This window comes from Zonotrichia leucophrys, chromosome 13 (genome assembly GCF_028769735.1).
Source record: "Zonotrichia leucophrys gambelii isolate GWCS_2022_RI chromosome 13, RI_Zleu_2.0, whole genome shotgun sequence".
Classification (NCBI taxonomy): Eukaryota; Metazoa; Chordata; class Aves; order Passeriformes; family Passerellidae; genus Zonotrichia; species Zonotrichia leucophrys.
This window is the reverse complement of record NC_088183.1, coordinates 1915070-1934519: the sequence shown is the minus strand read 5'-3', so window position 1 is coordinate 1934519 and position 19450 is coordinate 1915070. Positions and strand designations below refer to the sequence as shown.

The 19450-nt window shown below is 52.1% G+C and overlaps 1 protein-coding gene across 1 annotated transcript in view; it reads right to left on the bottom strand.

The window, feature by feature from the left end:
- STK10 (serine/threonine kinase 10) overlaps positions 1-19450 on the bottom strand; it is a 41238-nt gene that overhangs the window by 3428 nt on the left and 18360 nt on the right. The window contains exons 3-15 of the mRNA XM_064724991.1: positions 12761-12809; positions 11695-11844; positions 9998-10070; positions 9222-9416; positions 8176-8257; positions 7331-7465; positions 5929-6639; positions 4602-4732; positions 3250-3373; positions 2108-2287; positions 1359-1451; positions 1065-1194; positions 538-662 (exon numbers count right to left, since the gene is read on the bottom strand). Coding sequence (XP_064581061.1) covers positions 538-662; positions 1065-1194; positions 1359-1451; positions 2108-2287; positions 3250-3373; positions 4602-4732; positions 5929-6639; positions 7331-7465; positions 8176-8257; positions 9222-9416; positions 9998-10070; positions 11695-11844; positions 12761-12809 — 2178 coding nt within the window. The remainder of the gene's footprint in view (positions 1-537; positions 663-1064; positions 1195-1358; positions 1452-2107; positions 2288-3249; positions 3374-4601; positions 4733-5928; positions 6640-7330; positions 7466-8175; positions 8258-9221; positions 9417-9997; positions 10071-11694; positions 11845-12760; positions 12810-19450) is intronic.

The window sequence follows — 19450 nt, the reverse complement described above, 5'->3', positions numbered from 1 at the left end:
CAGGAGGGCACATTTGGGAGTAGCCTGGAGGTGGCTGGTGACACTCCAAAGGGATAAGAGGGGATGGCAAGGACTGAACGTGCTGGGAAAGCAGAGGAGAAGGGGCTGGAAGTGCCAATCTTCACGCTCTGGGAAGCCACCATGCCAAATCCTGGGCAGTGGCAGATTTCCAGAAAAGCCCCCCAGAATTCCCAACTTCTTGCACATTAAATACACACAACACAGAGCACACATCCCAGGCAAGAAGGCTTCATTGCCTTCTTGACACCAGCTTTACTCTGGTTCTTTTTCACTAATAATGACCAAACCCTTTGACTCCCAACCCACCCTTAGAATTACAGAATTCATAGAATTACAGAATATTCTGAGTTGGAAGGGACCACAAGGATTGAGGCCAGCTCTTAAGTGAATAGCCCATATAGGGACTGAACACACAGCCTTGGTGATTTCCCCCCTCTCAGCCTAGAAGGGAAACACCCAAGGACACGTGGACACTTTGCTGGCCCACACCAGCGTGGGAGGGTGTAAATCCCTCACCTTCTCGTGCTTCCGGAGCAGCTCGTGCCTCTGGAGGAAATACTGGTCCTTCAGCTGCTGCTTGATGAGCTGGTGCTTCTCCTGCTGCTGACGCTCCTCCAGATCCCAGATGGAAGCTTCTCTGTCTGTGGGGAGGAGCAGGAGCAGGAGATCACCCACCCTGGCCTCCCATCCTGGTCACACGAAGTGTCCCAAGCTCGGGAGACCTCTGTGCACACCAACAGCACAGCAGATGTTGGGGGTGACCATTCATCTCCTGTTTTCCATGAGAAATTGGTTGCAAACCATATTGGAACCTGATTTCTCGCAATTATGAAGCCTAATTGGTTCATATTTGTAAAGCACTTTGAAGATTAAAGCACTAAGTATTATTATTGTTAAACATTTAGACAGGACCTGGCAAAGCTGGTTTTTTCCACATCCCATCCTGGCAGCTTGCAGCTCTGTCACAGCATCTGCTGCGTGGGAAGAGCCAGGGCTGGATAAAGCCATGGCTGCAGCACTCCCTCCCAGCCTTTGCCACCCACCTCTCATCAGCTGCTGCTTCTTGCTGAGGCACTCACGCTCCTTGTCACAGATCTCTCTTTTGTTCTGGGCAATGATGTTCTTCATGGCCTGCTCCAGGTCCTCCTTCTGCTTGGCCAAAAACTCCTGTTCCTGTTAACAAACCAGCAGTGCCACCATGAGCTCTCCTTGTGCTGCAGCTTGGGAAGCAGCTGCTGGTGTTGCAGAACCTGCCAGTCCCTGCAGCAGGAAGGATGCTTTATTCCGCTGCACATTTCCCAGTTCTGGGGCTGGGGGGGATGTTCCCTGAGTCTCACCATGGTTTGTTTTTTCTGGGTGAAGTCGTCCATCTTCGCCTTCAGGTTCCCTTTGCGCTGCTGCCGTGGCAGCTTCTCAACCTCGTTCTTCACCTGTGGGGAGGAAATTAAATTTCCCTGCAGGGCACTTTAGGCCAGGAACAACCCTACCTCCAGTCACTGAACAGCTCAGGAATCAACCAAAAACCACCTCAGGAACCACTCAAAAGGACCTCAGGAATCATCCAAATGCACCTCAGGAATCACCCAAAAAACCTCAGGAATCGCTCAAGACCATCTCAGGAATCACTCGAAAGGCCCTCAGAAATCACCAAAATAGGGCCTCAGGAATCACCCAAAAACCATGTCAGGAATCACCCAAAAGCACCTCAGGAATCACCAAACTAGGGCCTCAGGAACCATCCAAAAACATCTCAGGAATCACCCAAAAACCGCGTCAGGAATCACCCAAAACCACCTCAGGAACCACCCCAAAACACCTCAGGAATCATCCAAGAGCACCTCAAAAATCACCAAAAAAACGTCAGGAATCACCCAAAAGCACCTCAGCAATCACCAAAATAGGGCCTCAAGAATCACCAAAAGCCACCTCAGGAATCCCCCAAAAGTCTCTCAGGAATCATCCAAAAGGACCTCAGCAATCACCCAAAAACACCTCAGGAACCACCCAAAATCAAGACTTTCCCCATAAAACACCAACTGCTTTTCTCTCAAGGAACCTTCCCTCCCTGCAATGCCCAAACTTTCACCTCCTTCTTCATCTGCTTGAGCTGCTCGAGGAAGCGCGCGTGGTCGCGCTCCTGCTCCAGGCGGATGCGCTTGGCCTCCTCGCGCCGCCGCAGCCCGTGCTCCTGCTCCATCCTCTCGATCTGCTGCTTCTGCTGCCTCTCCAGGTTCTCCAGCTCCGTGTCGTAGAACTTCTTCTTGGCCTGCCCAGGAAAGGTTAGGGTTAGGGTTAGGGTTCTTGCTTTGTTGCCTTCCTAAAGTTTAAAAAGAAAAGTGAAAAGAGGAAAAAATAAAAGGGGACGGGGGGGGTGTTCTTGCTTGGGTTGAGTCTCTTTACAGAGGAAGGAAACTTCCAACCAACCCCTCATGTTTGGAGCTGTGTGCTCCAATATTGAGCCTCTTTAGGAGGAGGGAAACTTCCAACCAACATCTCACAACGTTGGGAGCTCTGTGCTCCAACACTGAGCTGCTCCAACACTGAGCCTCTTTACAGAGCAGAGAAACTTCCAACCAGCACCTCAAAACATTTGGAGCTCTGTGCTTCAACGTTGAGGCTCTTTACAGAGGAGGGAACCTTCCAACCAATACCTCACAACGTTTGGAGCACATTGAGCCTCTTTAGAGAGGAGGGAAACTTCCAACCAACACCTCACAAGATTTGGAGCTCTGTGCTCCAACACTGTCCCCGTGCCATGGAAGGAGAAGATCTTTAAGGTCCCTTCCAACCCACACCATTGTGTGATTAGCTACAATATTATTTTGCTTCAACAGAAGGGACCAAATGTGTGAGGCCGGTTTATTCAATTTACACTCAGAGCCTTGCCAGATTTCCTGCTGTCACACTCAGGCCGTGCTGCTTTCTTATTTAAAGTTTTTTTCTTTCCTGTGAATTACACAGCACTATAAACTGTTTCTCACAGTAGCCATGAAGAGACATCAAAGAAAAGATCATTAAAGAAAGTCCAGAACAACCCTTTCCCTGCTACACCCTGCCAGGCAGAGGCTGCCAGTGCTTCCCAGGGTGCTTAATGCCCACAAAACCTCCATCCTTCATCCATGCTTCACATCCCAAAGGGGCTCCTGTGATGCCCAAGGCTGTTCCAACCCGGAGAGCATCCCTGAGCTGGGTTCCCAGCCGATTCCCAGGGTTTCCCTGCCCTCCTACCATCATCTCCTGCTCGAAGCGCCGCAGCATCTGCTCCTGCTGCAGCTGGTGCTTGCTGTTCAGCTGGGCCTGGTTCCTGTGCTCCTCCTTCTGCAGCAGACGCAGCTCCCGCAGCTCCTGGCGCCTGCAGAGGGGCACGGTGGGCAGGGGCACACAGAGGTGCAGGGTCAGAGGGGTGTCATGGGCAGAAATGGGCACATCCACGAGCAGAGTGCTTCAGCAGGGGGAGGAAACTGCAGCCCACAGCTTTGAGCACCCTGGGCTGCTGTGAGCACAGGCAGGAGGGACATCCCAGCTGCCTGATGTGCTCCAGCCGCTGGGGCACTGCAGGGAGCAGGATGCTGCTCATGGGAACTGCTGGAAAACCATCAGCTTCCACAGGTAAAGCCCTTTAGCATTCACAGCTTCCCAAACAAGCCCTGGCAAGGCTCCTGAGGAGGTTCTGCAGGCACTGGTGTCCCTCAAATACCCATTGTGCCAGCTGGGTTAGTGCTCACTGGTCCCCAAATCCCAAGCTGGACTGCTCTGGCCTGGCCTCTATGCTCTGTATCCATTCTTATTCATACTTGGGTGGAAAAAAAGGCAGTTTTCCCAAATTCTGACCCATCTATAATGACATTGCATCCCTCCCCTCATCCAGCTCACCCAAAAGCAGCTCAGGAACCACCCAAAAGCAGCTCAGGAATCACCCAAAAGCACCTCAGGAACCACCCAAAAGCACCTCAGTAAATGAGCTCTGCTAATGAGCTTTTACATAAATCTGATATTGGGGCTGAGGAATAAGGCAGCCACAGGGACCCAGTGTTTAGGACAAATTATCCTCTCAGGGAGTCCCTGGGAGCAGCACGAGGGAGCCTGGAATTGGGCATCAAACGAAACAATTTGTATTTTAATTATTTTAAGGGCCTTTTCATTTCAGAGCTGGAAACAGCAGCTCCTCTTTCTGAGGATAAGTCAGGGAGGTTTGAAGGCTGCAAGATCTGCAAAGGAGTCATCAAGCAGGGAAGATACACCCATGAATATTAAATAATGCTCCAGGAGTTTACAACTCCCTTGGCCATTCTGTTAATGAAGTCTGAGGAGATTTGAGAACAAAAGGGAGAGGAACATCTTGAGAAGATTTCCCAGCTAATTTCCACTGAGCCAGGCATCTGCAGCCCTGGGGACACGTTCAGTCATCCCCAGAGGACAGAGCCAGCCACAACAAACCTCCCCTTGTTAATTTTGCTGCATGTTGAGCTGAATCCCTCCTTCCCCTGCCCAAGTGGGACCAAGACAACAAAGAGGATTTTAACTGGATTAGCTCACAGAGAGGAAACCCTGCTTTTCCTCCATCCCAGTGCCCCACTTGCCTGAGGAACCTCATTTCTTCATCCTTCTTCTCGTCCTCGCTGATGATCTTGGAGGTGGTGACGCTCACCTCCACGCCGTCCACCACGAACTTGCGGGTGCGCTTCAGGGTCTTCTTCTGCAGCCGCGAGTCCTGGGGTGGCAGGGGGAGAGGAGGCCCTGAAGCAGCTCCCCGGGGCAGCAAGAGCTGCACTGGAGCCCTCAGAGCTGCACTGGAGCCCTCAGAGCAATTCTAGCGCTCTGTTATTCATGAGGAACATACAGAAGGAAACCACACGGAGCACAAACCATCGGTGAGTTTGGAGATCCAGCCTGGATACCAAACTATGGAGCAGCACAACTTCCACCCTGAAGAAACCTGACCCACCTCCCAAAGACCCTTCCTCACATGGCTTACTCCCTGAAAAACCCAAAAAAATCCTTTCCCCTTCTAAAGGATCCACTCAGAGAGCAAATCTCTGTGTGGCATCCTCCTCAAGGATTCCAGGTGTGCTGGAAAGGAGGAGGAGGAAATTCCTGTGCAAGAGCATCCCATTTCCAGTCACTAGGGATTGCAGGCTGCTCTGGGGGATGCTGGCTCTCCAGCTCCCAGCAGGAGGTGGGGAAGGGTTTGCCAAGAAAGGTTTTCAGGCACGTTTCTGTGCCGGGAACTTCTCATTCACGCGGACAACGTGACAAAGATCTTGTGCAACACTTCCCTCTGCCCCCTCAAGGCACAGCATTTCTTCTCCTGGAGCTCAGCAAATACCATTCCAGTTATTTTGCCTCTTCCTTGAAGCCCTGCTGGTCTGGGCAGCTCCAGGTCAAGCATTCCCAGCCTCCAGGAAGCTTTAGCCAAAGCCAAGAAGCCTGGGAGGTCTTTGTGCAGTCCCTGCTGACACAAACCAGGCCAGATGTTGGGAAAACTGAGAGGCACAGGCCCAGATGAGCTTTTCCCTGGGATCAGGAGTGCCAAGGAAGAGCAGCAGAGTGATGGACTATGGATAAAGTTTAGGGAGCCCCATTTGGGGTTTCACCCTTGAGCAAGGACAAGTCAGGGTCATGGCGTGGTTATTTCACACAAAATAGACCCAAGACATCAGACTTCCCTTAGATTTCAGTGTCCTGGCCAGAAGAGGACACATGAACCTTCAGCAGCTCCACCAAGAGCTCCTCCTTCACCTGAGGACATGCCACATGCCCCTGGCACAGCTCAGCCCAGCTGTGCATGCTGTGCTGGCCTGAGGAAGCCCAGGGACAGGCAGCATGGAAACAAACCCTGGAGAGCTTTTCCTAGGGAAGGGTCCCTCCCTCCTGCACCCTCTCCAGCACCCTCTCCAGCACTCTCACCTTGAGGGAGATGGAGCCGCTCTCCCTGTTGAGGGACAGGTCAGCAGACAAGGAGATGGTGAGGTCCATGCTCTCGGAGGCCGAAGTGCTGCCAGAATCTGAGTCCCTTTTGGAGCGGGGGAATGGCCCCAGGGGCTCCAGGCTTCCATTGGCCAGCTTCTCCTCGCTGAAGTTCTCCAGGAAAACGCTCTCTGGTCGCTCCACCATGCTCTTCCTCTCCCCCATGCTCTTCCTCTCTCCAAGGCTCTTCCTCTCCTCAAGGCTCTTCCTCTCCCCAAGGCTCTTCCTCTCTTCAATGCTCTTCCTCTCTTCAATGCTCTTCCTCTCTTCAATGCTCTTCCTCTCCTCGATGCTCTTCCCCTCCCCGATGCTCTTCCTCTCCCCAAGGCTCTTCCTCTCCTCCCTGCCTGGCCTGGGCTCCTTGTTCCCCTCCGTTGAGTTTCCCAAATGTCCTGGCTGCAGGATGATGTCCGGCTTGTCCTGGGTGGCCGAGGAGGCCGAGCTGGGTTTTGTGGAGTGGTTGCTCTCCAGTTTGTCACCGTCACTGCTCACCCCTTTGTCTGAGGCTTTGTGGCTCTGGCTCTCTGTGGTGTCCTTGCCAGTGCCCGTGGAGCCATTCAGGGCTTTGGGCAAGGACGAGTCTGGAGGTTTCTCCCCATCAAAGCTCAGCTGGCTCACCTCGGAGGAGTCCCTCTTGTGCTTCCCAGGGGGCTGCAAAGACAGGCAAGGACAGATGTTGGGCTTGGCACCACCACTCAACACAGCTGTGAGGGCTACAAGGCACAGCAAGGTCACCCTGAACTGCACTGGGAGGGAATGTCCCTTTTAGGACATCTGCCCTGGGATGCTTCCATCCTGCCCCAGGTTGGTGGCCCCAAGGATCCTGGGGGGAAGGAAGAGGAGCAATGAAAAAGCCCCAGAACCTGCACATGTTTAAGAGGCAGATAAGGAATTTGCACATCAAATTTCTTTTCCCATGGCTAACACCACTGTGGAGGAGCCACTTCCCTTTGTGACAGAGAAGGGAGGTTGAGATGTGTCCCCAAGCAGCTCTGAGATGTCCCCAGCAAAGAGCCAAGCCCAGGGGCAGATCTGCCCAGCTCCCTCCACGTGCTGCTGCCTTTGCTTCCTCTCCAGTTTCTCCAGCCTGCATCAGGGCTTACTTCCCTTTTTATTTTCCCTTTTCCTTTTGTTTGTTAACCACTTTTCAGAGCCCCTCCTGTGAGTGGGCACTGGGCCACCCCCCAGCACCATTATATCTCCATGCCTTTGGCAGCCACCACAACCCAGCCCCTCCCTCCCTGATCAACCACTTCCCCTCCACCTGATGTGACCCAAACCAGTTTTTAGAAGCTGAAAAAAGCACCAGGTTCTTTCTCCCAGCACAGCCACAGCTGCTCACCGAGGCAGACTCGGAGGAGTCATCCTCCTCTGCTTCATCCCGGCTGTCCTCGATCTCCTCCATCACCTCGGCCTTGGCCTCGGCCACCAGCTCCCGCAGGGCCCTGTTGCTGGTGACCTTGCTGACAAAGGGATGCTGAAAACCAAGCACAGGGAAAGTGTCAGCTGGCCAAAGTCACACCTTGGGAGCACAAGGAGGACTTTGGGCTTTCAGAGACCTGAGGCTGTGGTTCCTTGCGGTGTCACTGGGATTTACCCCTAGAGGAATTCACAGGAGAGAATTGGGGTGAGGTTCAGGGCACACTGAACCTCAGGTGCTCCCCAAAGCTGCTTTATGGCAGCAATTCCCCCCCAAAAAAATCAGCAGTGGGATTTAGACAAGGACATCTGCCCACAGAATGTCACCAGGAGCTGGGCAGGATCCCTGGGACAAAGAGAGCCTGGGGGGAGATTTAATTGGGATGGGGCTGGAATCAGTCAGTGCTCACAGCACTGGGATCACACTGGAATTCCAGCTCACAGTGGGATCACTCAGTGCTCACAGCACTGGGATCACACTGCTCACAGCAGCTTCCAGTTTTGCTGTGATTTTGGGAAGGGGCAGAGGAAAGGAATTGAGTTTCAATCAGGGCTAACCAGGTTCAGCCCAAGCTGCCTGCCACAGGGGTGTTTACAGGAGCTGCTTCTGCTCCACTTGGTGTCCACAGGGGCTCTGCAGGTTGTTCCAAAGGGAAAAAACATTGCTGATCCTTTTTGGAGAGTTTTAGTGGCTGAAAAGTGCTATGAACTTTCTAAACAAGACAGAAATAATCAGAATCCAGTCTGGGGTCTCTGGTCTGTCCCTACCTCCAGCAGCTGGGCAGCACTGGGCCGGGTCTCTGGGTTCTTGTCCAGCGCCTTCTTCAGGAAATCTCTGAACTCCAGGGACCTTCAAACACAGCTGGTGGTGAGAAACTCAGCACAGGAAAGGCCCCAAATAGCAAAGGGATCAGCTTGATCCCTCAGCAGGTCCTGCCCCAGCTTGCAACTGGCCACAATCAGCATTTTGCTCCCATGGGAAACCCTGTGCTCAGTAATTCTGATTATTTGTATGAGAAGCAGCACCAGGGCCAGGTCAGGGACCAGGTTTTGCCTTTTCCTGTGCTGGCAGCAGATGGTGGGGACTGAGCCCCAGGCACAGGCAGGACACAGCAGCTGTCCCCAAAGGAGCCCATGGCGGCAGGAGCTGCTTGGGGACAAGGAGCCATCCAGTGGGCAAGGGTGGCTGTGAAGGAGCAGGAGCCCCATAGGAGGGCACCCTCAGCCTGCAAAGTGCAGCTCTGAGCTGCAGAGCGTGGCCCTGGTGTCACTCCTGGGCAGCTCCAGAGGGATTCCCACCCTGGCTCTGCCTGTGACAATGACTGTGACAGTGCTGTGACAGGGCTGTGGCTCCAGGGCTCTGCCAGTCACTTGCAGCTTTTATCATTTAGAAATAAGTACATTAAATAAATAAATAAATAAATAAATAAATGAAAATCAGTGGCTTGTTTGCTTTAACTGAACTGGCTTAGTTTTCTTTTATGTGCAGAAATGGCATTCCAGACTTCAGGGAAACCAATTCTGGAGCTCTTGGCCATCTCCAGCTTTAGAGAAAAATCTGCCTTTCATACACATGGCTTGTTTTGAGAACAGCCAAGGGGTCACCCCTGGTTTTTTGGGGGCTCTGTGGGTGAGCAGCAGCTCTCCCTGTGCTGCCTGGACACTGTGAGCATCCTGCCCTCAGCCAGCACTGCCTTCCCAGCCCCCTGCACACAGCTGGAGCTGGAACACAGCTAAAACCCTACCCAAATGAAAGAAAACTGCTAAAACCAACTGGTTTTTCTCCATGTGAGTGCTGGGAGGTGCCCCCTCACCATTTGGAGGGGCAGCTGAGCGTGGGCGGGTCGGACTTGGCGATCTTCAGCAGGACCCTCATGGGGTTCAGCTCGTGGTGGGGCGGCTCCATCTGGGCCATCTCGATCAGGGTGATGCCCAGGGACCAGATGTCAGCCTTGTAGTCGTAGGGAGTGTCCTTCATGGTCTCACACATCACCACCTCCGGGGCCATCCTGCGACGGGCAGGGCAGCAGCAATGAAATAACCCACAAATAACCCACGCCCACAAATAACCCACAGAGCTGCAGGAAACAGCTTTTCCTCCCCAGAGCTGCAGAAAACACAGCTTTCCCCCCCAGCCCTGGGTTTCAGCCTCTTTTCCACGGGGTGCAGCCCCCTCCTCTTTCCCCAGAAAACCCCCAGGCCGTTGACATCTGGCGCGGATGTTGCCTCAGAGCATCAATTAATCCGTGCAGTTCCACTCCTCCAGCAAGCTGGGTGATTTAGAGGTTGTGTTTCTGGGGCAGGGCCTCGTTCCCATGTGCTTGGAGTGGCTTCAAAGCCCATGTCACCCCCGGGGTGGGGAGAGCACACTCGTGTGACCCTCGCTGCAAGCCTGGAGCGCTGTGACCCCTCTGCAGCACACAGAGCTCTCACAGCTCTGCTCAAGGAAAACCCTTGAAATGTGCAAGAAAATGGCCAAGAATCCTCATTCAGATCCTCCCACCCTAAGGCAGCGTGGCCCAGCACCCCCCAAAGCTCCATTGCAAAGCTGATTTTTAGGAGTGGAGCCCTCCATGAGCAGGGCACTCACCAGTAAGGGGTCCCGATGAAGGAATCTCGCTTCTGCAGGGTTTTCATGTTCTTGGCAGACACCCCAAAGTCAGCTGCAAAGAGCAGTAACATTAGAGGCTGGAGGGAAGCTGGAAAAGCCTTCTGAGTTAGCACACTTGGCTGAGACATGGACTGGAGAGCAAACAACACACACTGATGCCATGGGCTGTGTCCTCTGAGCTGAGCATCAGGAATTCAACTCGGTTTGGGGTACATGACCCCCGGGATTTTCCTCTCCCATGTGCTATAAAACAGGCACAACAACCCTCTCCCGCCAAACCTTACACGTCTGTGAGGAAATGGAGCTCCTTTCTGCAAAAAAAAGCAGCTCCATGGCAGATTTCAGGATTATTTCCTAGCAAAAAGCCTGATTTTTAGAGCAGAAAAACCAAAGTGCTGTTACCTTCCTCAATAGAAGACTTCCTGATTATTTCTTAGCAAAAAGTCTGATTTTTAGAGCAGAAAAACCAAAGTGCTACATTCATCCACAGCAGATTTCAGGACCTATTTCCTAGCAAAAAGCCTGATTTTAGAGCAGAAAAACCAAATTGCTGTTCCATTCCTTCTCTCCCTGATTTGTCCCTTCTGAGCTCAGCCCAGGTTAAGCTGGTCAGCCCTGGAGGGGGTACAGAGCCCAGCCCAGGTGGGTTTGCTCCCTGGGACAGCCCTGGGGGCAGCTGGAGGAGCTGTCACCCATCCCCAGCCCGAGCTCAGGGTGTCCCTGCCTGTCCTGCACACAAACCCAACCTCTCCTCCCTCCTGCAGCACTCGTTGGCTGCCAGCTGAACTCCAGAGCTGGCAAAGGAACCCTCTGGCAAGGCTGCCCCTGTCACCACCAAAGCTGCTGTGCAGATAAGAGGAATTCTTCCAGCTCCCAGCCCTGCCAGCTGGCACCCCCTGCTCAGGATGCTCAGCAGGCCAAAACCCACAGAAATCGGGTTCAGAGAGGGATTAAATAAATTCAAGGAGGAAAAATCCATCGGGGGGGCTGCAGCTCCATTTGCCTTTCCCTGGAACAAAACCTTCCCCTCCTTGTGCTGCTGCTCCTCCTGCAGCAGAGGAGCATCCCTCAATGCCAGCACACTCAGGGACACCCAAACCCTGCAAATGCAGCTCCAGCTGTCCCTGGGGAGGAGCAGAGGAGCATCCCTCAATGCCAACACACTCAGGTGTGGTATTTTCTGGGGTCCCCCATGGCAGGAAGGAATTAATCTGACTCCATGTTCTTAGAAGGCTAATATATTACATTATATTAAAAATACATTCTATTCTATTCTATTCATATTTCTATACTAACATCTATACTAAAAGTCAAAAAAAAGAGAAAGGATACAGACAGAAGGCTACAAAGAATGATAATGAAAAACTCATGACTCCTTCCAGAGTCCCAACACAGCTGGCTGTGATTGGTCATTGAGTCAAAACAATTCACATGAAACCAATAAAACAACCACCTGTTGGTAAACAATGTTCAAACTACGTTCCAGAGAGCAGCAAAACACAGGAGAAGCAATCAGATAATTATTGTTTTCATTTTTCTCTGAGGCTTCTCAGCTTCCCAGGAGAAGAAATCCTGGTGAAGGGATTTTTCAGAAAATGACAGTGACACTCAGGGACACCCAAACTCCACAGATCCAGCTCCAGCTGTCCCTGGGGAGGTGCCAGGCACTGACTCACCCAGCTTGATGTCCCCATCCTGGGTGAGGAGCACGTTGCCAGCCTTCAGGTCCCTGTGGATGATCCTCTTGCTGTGCAGGTAGTGCAGAGCTTCCAGCATCTGGCGGCAGATCACCTGGATCTGGGGCTCAGTCAGGGCCCTGTCCAGCTCTGCAGGGAGGGACAGGGGGTCAGACAGGACAGGGATCAGGGGATGCTCACCTGAGCAGCAGGAAGGGCCAGGTCACCCAGCAGGGCATGGCAAAGCCACTGTCCCTGTGCCAGAGCAGTGGGGGATGATGGAAATCAGCTTGTAAAGGTGATTTATTCCCTAAACCAGCACTTGCAGCAGGATTTCCACCTCCTGCAGCTGCTGGGGATGCTCTGTGATTCAGTGATTCCATTTCTGCTGCTCACAGGGACAGGAGTGACCTCCCTGCTGAGGAGCAGAGAGCATCCCTCAATGCCAGCACACTCAGGGACACCCAAACCCTGCAAATGCAGCTCCAGCTGTCCCTGGGGAGGAGCAGAGAGCATCCCTCAATGCCAGCACACTCAGGGACACCCAAACCCTGCAAATGCAGCTCCAGCTGTCCCTGGGGAGGAGCAGAGGAGCATCATCCCTCAATGCCAGCACACTCAGGTGTGGTATTTTCTGGGGTCCCCCGTGGCTGGAAGAAATGAATGTGACTCCATGTTCTCAGAGGAACATGGAGTCAGATTCATTCTTAACCTTAATATATTATATTATATTATATTCAATACATAAAATATCTATTCATATATATTATAATATAGATTAATATATATATCAATATTTAATATAGTAATATATAATAATCAAATATTAATTTATATTAATATATAATAGATAATAATATATATATTAATCTATAAAAATATATAATATAAAATATATAATATAAATATATAATATATATTATATTATATTATATTATATTATATTATATTATATTATATTATATTATATTATATTATATTATATTATATTATATTATATTATATTATATTATATTATATTATATTATATTATATTATATTATATATTGGGCACAGCTGCACTCACCCAGCATGGTGGCATCCACGGCCCCACCCGGGCAGAACTCGATCATGATCTGGGGGGGGCAAAGAGAGGGTTAAAGCCAGGCTGGGCCCCACTGGGCAAGGGGAGGGGAGAGGAGCAGAGCTGGCTTGGATTCCCTGATTCCCTGCCCAGCTGTGAGAGCTCCCCTTGGGCACTGTGAGGAGCTCCCAGCCCTGGGGTGAGGTGCCACCCCAGGCACCCCCAGCACCCCGTACCCGGTGCCCAGCCCAGCACAGGCTCAGGGTTTGGGGCTGCCCCGTTCCCATCCCTCCCTGGCTCGGGGAGCAGCGCTGCCAGCAGGGTGGGATGACTGTCATAGCTGCGAGCTGACGTGGCTCAGAGGCTTCAGAAAGGGCTTTCCCTGCCAAGGGAGGGATGGGGAGGGCTCTGGTGTCTTTAGGGAAGGGTTTTTAGCTGTTTTTATTTCCCCACATTGCTCAGTAGTTCGTTGCTCTGTGATTTGGAGCAGTTTGAGGGGAAAGCGTGTCAATAAACAGGGAGAGCACATTCCCCAGATGCTGCCTTTTCCCCAGGGATGTGCAGAGCCCTGCCAGTGCCACACATCTGCGTGCCATGAGTTGTCCCCAGCACCTCAGGGATGCAGATCCCCTCCCCTGAGCTCTGCACGGGCTCAGCCATTCCTTGCTCCCCTCTGGGGCTGCTCAGACCAGCTGATTACAATTTCAAGCAGCCAGGGATTACAAGAGGTGCTTCACCTCTCCAAGCAGCTCTGCTCCTCGTGGAGGTGACACAGAGTGCTGAAATGCCAGAGGTGACTCTGAGGACAGCCCTGAGCAGTGTTTACAGCTCAGCTCTCTAAACCCATCCACAGGGGTCACATCTCTCAGAGCAGCTCCAAGCGCTGGCCCAGGAGCTCAGGGGAGAAGGTTCAGGCTCCATTTCTCATGGGTTGATCCTGGAGAGCCACATCCCACCCCTGAGATCCCCTGCATGGCAAGGGAAGGGCAGTTATCACCTTCTGGGAGAATGGGGAGCAGGAGCAGCACTGGGCTGCAGCACAGCTGGAACTGCTCTGGGCCATCAGCACAGATCCAAGGAGCCAGAGAGGGACAAACTGAGGGGACAAACCTGGCCAGGGGTGACAGAGGCACCACTGCAGGAGAATAACCAGGGCCAGGGCTGAAACAGGCAGGTGGGGAGAAATATTTGGGAAGAAGACAGCTGAACCATTCCCAAAGCAGGAGAACCAATGCCCACCCATGCAGGTGGAAGCCTGGCAGCAGGGATGGGGCCAGCAGAGCATCAGTGGGACATACCAACATTTTGTTGTTGTTTAATGCCTTGAACCAGAGCACCAGCAGCTTCCTGAGCACATGGAAAGGCAGGAATTGTCCCCAGGCACAGAACTGCCCTGTGCCACCCCAAACAGCCCCAGGAGCAGCATTCCCACCCATTGCTTTTGTGGTGTTCCTCACCACATTCATCAGAGCAGGATAAACCAGCAGTGGCCACCAGCCCTTCCTGGGCTGCTCAGAGCAAACCTCACAAAATTCCAGCCAGGTTTGCAGCTGGCAGTGAGGAAATGAGCAGCACCAGTCCCTCTGGAGCAGCGTGACCCTGTGTGAGCATCCAGGCACAGCAGAATGCAGCTGGGCACTGGGAAACTCCCAAATGTGCTTTTTCAACTTCCAAATGTGCATTTTCAACTTCCAAATGGGCATTTTCAACTCCCAAATGGGCATTTTCAACTCCCAAATGTGCATTTTCAACTTCCCAATGTGCATTCTCAACTCCCAAATGGGCATTTTCAACAAGGGCAGAGATGCCAAAGAATAATTCTGAGTGTGGCCAGAGCAGCTAAAAAAATAACGAGCTGGTTTCAGCCCCCAAAATGCGATTTAAACAAACAGAGCTGGCAATGTCCCAGATTGTCCACACTTCCTTCAGGAGCAGGGCCAGCCTGGAGAGGGCTCTGCCATGGAGGTGACAGCAGCAGCTGTGTGAGAACTGGGAGCACCCACAGCTCCTCCTCCTGATGCTGCTCGGGGCCCTGTGGGTGTGCAGGCAGCAAACATCCTGTTCCTAATGGTTTCCTGTGCACAACAAACCCAGGGACTTCCAGGATTTTAGTGCAGAGGAAATCACTGTCCCAGGAAATCCAGGCACTTCCTCAGCCCAGCAGCTGGGGGGACACAGGGTTCCTGTGCCACATCAAAGCTCCTACAAATCCACCATCCATGTTTTGGCTTCCAGTCCATACAACCACCCCAAAAGTCACATTTAGCTCCATTTCTGAGTTATCTGAGCCACACAACAGAGCAACAACCACAGCCCCAAATCAGCCCCAGCCAAGGGGCTCAGAACCCCCTGGGCTCACTCAATCCCAGCTCCAGGGGATGCTCTGGCTGCACACACAGAACAGATTTGGGCTGAAATAGAAAGGAACTTGCTGTCACTACCGGTGAAAACCTTTGTGACGGTTTCAATAAAACATGTGAAACAAAACAAAAACACTGAGGTCTGCATGCAGATACCACAAAACCTTTCCTTTCCAAAAAGCCTTTGCAACAGGCAACATTAAACTGAAATTCATAAGAGAAAATCCACTCAAGTTGATGGTGGTCACCTCGATTTTTCCCATGGCCCATCTTGATCCTGTGCTCACCACAGCAGGATCTGGAGGCATTTTGGGTGACAAAAACCAAGGAGCAGCCTCTGACAAACCAGGAGCAGCCTCTCCTGCCCAGGTACTAATAAACATTAAATTTAAATTAATAACAGAAAGTCCACTCAAGTTAAATGGTGGTCACCTCAATTTTTCCCATGGATCATCTTGATCCTGTGCTCACCACAGCTGGATCTGGAGGCATTTTGGGTCTGGCAGACCAGGAGCAGCCTCTTTTGCCCAGGTACTAATAAACATTAAATTTAATTTAATAAGAGAAATTCCACTCAAGTTAAAGGGCTTTGCTGGTCACCTCGATTTTCCCCATGGCTCATCTTAATCCTGTGCTCACCACAGCAGGATCTGGAGGCATTTTGGGTGACAAAAACCAAGGAGCAGCCTCTCCTGCCCAGGTGCCCCCAAGGTGGCACCGAGCCCCAGCTCACTGCTGCCACTCTGGGCAGGACAGCTCCTGCCTCTTGGGCATGTCTGGAGCTTTCTACATGGCTAAAACAAAGAGCAAAACCACACATACAAAGCTTATCTGGAGAGATAATGTCACCAAACAGTGCCCAGTGGCCAAGGGTGGGACAGCTGCTGGCCCCAGCAGGGTTTGGCTCTTACTCACCCGAGGGCAGTGCCCACAAACCTTCCCTGGCAGGCAGGAAGGGCCAGGGGGTGGAAAGCAAAAGCCATCCCTGTGTGGGGGGATTTGTTCCCCGTTGGTGTTCTGAATATCTGTGAACACACATGGGGTTATGGGGAAATGCTGTGCTGGATGTGCAGTGCAGCCCTGCAGCAATCAAGGGATCTCATTAAGTGCCTCCAGGAGGTCATGGAAAGGGTTCAGACCCCTCTGCCCATCATTTGTGGGATCGCTGTGTGGGCAGGAGGGGGAGATGGGAGGGTTGGAGCACATGGAGAGAGAGCTGGGGAAGGAAAAGCTGTCAGGTTGCCACCCATCCCATCTGCTCCACCTTCTCTCACATGGTGGGAGGCTGCAGGGGCTGGGATTGTCCAGGCTGGCTCTGGGGACATTCCAGATTTTGGGTTTTATCTGCCTTAATGAATTAGTTTCAACTTGGGGGCCCAGTGCAGGATCAGAGCTGGACTTTGGTGATCCTGGTGGGTCCCTTCCAGCTCAGGGTACCCTCAGGTGATTCTGTGACACCGTGACAAGACCTGCAGCCCCCAGTGGGCACAGGGCCCTGCCATGCCCCCAGACCCCCCCAGGCTGCCCCAGGAGCTGAGCACAGCTCCAGCCCTCACCATTTCCTCCCAGGCTGCAGCAGTGGGGCCCTCTGTGTTTGTGTGCAAGCCACAGCATCCTGCTGCACCCACGTGGCCCTGCCACGTTTCTGGGCCAGCTCTGAGGTGTCCTTGTCACCCACAGTGGAAAGCACCCCCAGCACAGCCTTGGGCTGGCACGCAGGGGCTGCGGAGATAAGAGAAACCAAACCTGATAAAGGAAACCGTGCTGCACTTGCAGAGAGAGCTGGGGAAGGAAATGTGTCAGGTTCCCTCTTGCCACCATCACACCTGGGCCACCTTCTCTCCATCCAGATGTGGAGATGGCCCAAAGCTCCAGGAGCAGGGGGGATTTTGGAGCTGGCAGTGCCTGTACCTGCTCTGTGCCCCTCTCACTGCCACCCTCACACCCACAGCTCCTCCCTGTGTGCAGCACCAGCACAGCTGCAGCAGCCAGGCCCCCCAGCTCCTCGGGCTCTTTCCCTTCTCCCTTTGCTGTGGTTCTGCTGAATGTGAAGGATTCCTGGCTGCTTTTCCTGTGAGTGGGTGGTGGTGCCAGGAAAGCCCTGCTGGGCACCCCTGTGGGCACATCTGGCTCCTTCCTCTGCATGCCAGGGAGCACTGGGGTGTCCCTGTGGTGTCCCTGCAGTGCAGCAGGGCTGGGGCCAGCTGGGACACTCCTTTTCCAAGCCCTGCTCCAATCTGGAAATCACCCAGGTGGAAATCACTGCTCCACCAGACGGGCTCACCCAGAGCCAGGCTGAGCTGCTCCTGCTCTCTGCTGGGGCTGAACCACAAAATCCATCCCAGGCTCATTCCTGGAGCCAGGAATGTGACGGTGTTCACAGGGGTCCCAGGATGAGGGAAGAGATGAGGATTTGATTCTATGTTTCAGAAGGCTGATTTATTATTTTATGATATATATTACATTAAAACTATACTAAAAGAATAGAAGAAAGGATTTCCTGAGAAGGCTGGCTAAGAATAGAATAGGAAAGAATGAATAACAAAAGCTCTGTCTCAGACTCTCTGTCCGAGCCAGCTGACTGTGATTGGCCATTAATTACAAACAACCACATGAGACCAATCACAGATGCACCTGTTGCATTCCACAGCAGCAGATAATCAATGTTTACATTTTGTTCCTGAGGCTTCCAGCTTCTCAGGAGGAAAAATCCTAAGGAAAGGATTTCTCATAAAAGATGTTGGCAACATCACAAGGCCAGAGCAGCACCAAGACAAAAGGGGACAACACCCAAGGGCCTGCAAAAGCTGCAAAAGCCACCAGCTCCAGCTGCAGCCAGGCCTCAGCAGCCACAGAGAGGGCACAGAACAATCCAGAAGCCACCAAAAGCCTCTTGGCTGCCCCAGAGCAGCACAAATGTCAAAAGCTGGCCTGACATGGCAAATATGCTGTAGGTGGAAGTGAAATAATTCCCTCTCTGTAAGAGAAGGCTCCAAGCTTGCCAATTTTCCCTCATGGACAAGGACACCATTCAGAGACTTTAAATATAATAAACCTTTTCTGCCCCCCTTTGCTGGACAAAATAACCTACAGAGAAAAATATTTGAAATCAGAAATGAAGAAAGGCTGTCCCCATAAGGGGTGGGGGGAAGAAGATGCAGGGCAGGAAACAAGGAACACAAAGTTTAGGGAGTTTCAGAGTAAGAAAACTTTATGGAGAACAAAGTCAATACTCCTGGCAAAGTGCAGGGCTCCCTGCTGATCTGAAGGAAACTGGGGATGAGTTCTGCACATTTAAATCACTGCAAGATGACAAAATGTTTCCTTGGACTGCCCCCCACAGATGGCAGAAACATTCCCATCCCTACTGCAATGTTGGCAGCACAAATTGAAACTCCTTTGAGTTCAACCAAATGGTTTTGATGTTGCAAAAAGCTCCTTGGGCTGCTGGGAGGGCTGTGAGTGGGATCCCTTTTCTCACCAAGTTATCAGCATTTGGAGGCCACCGAGTCCACTTTGTTACGGGATGGGAAGCGAAACTCCAGGAATCGTTTCAGATATAAATAGCAAAAAGGAAGAAGTTGCTGCTTCAGTGGGAAGATGCCCCAAGTGCCCCGTGTCAGCCTCTGAGGGAGATGAGGCATCTCAGAGGGCAAAGCTCACTGGAGTTTGACCCAGCACAAGTTTCCTGGTGGCTTTTATGGAGTCAGCAGTTCCAGCACAGCCCCAGAGCCTCACCTGGCCACCAGGAGAATGCAGTGAAGAGCTGGCAAAGGGCTTGAGGAGTTTTCCACTCCTGCCTCGCATCTCCCTAGAAACAACAAGCCCTTGTCCTAATCATCCCCAAATTCCTAGTACAGAGTGCCTGGATCCATTACACAACCTGAGTGTTGCTGTTCAACAGTTCCAGGGCTTTTTAAAAACAACAATTACTTTTCCTAATCAGCCCCAATTCCCAGCACGAGGTGCCTGGATCCATCACACAACCTGAGTGTTGCTGTTTAACGATTCCAGGGCTTTTTAGAAACAACCCCTTGTCCTAATCATCCCCAATTTCCAGCACAGGGTGCCTGAATCCATCACACAACCCTGAGTGTTGCTGGTTAACAGTTCCAGTGAGGGCTTTGAAGTCAATGGATCACTCCAGGCCACGAGGTCTGTAAAAGGACATCCCTCCCTCCCTGCAAATGACAACTTTCAGGCTATATCTGACACAGAATAAAGTTTAAACCTGCAAGCTATCCCTCCTTGCTGAAGCTGGGTTTCAAGGCACTGTCTCCTATCCACCGGGAGTTCATAAATATTCCCGTCTATGCAAACCCTGCTCCTTAGC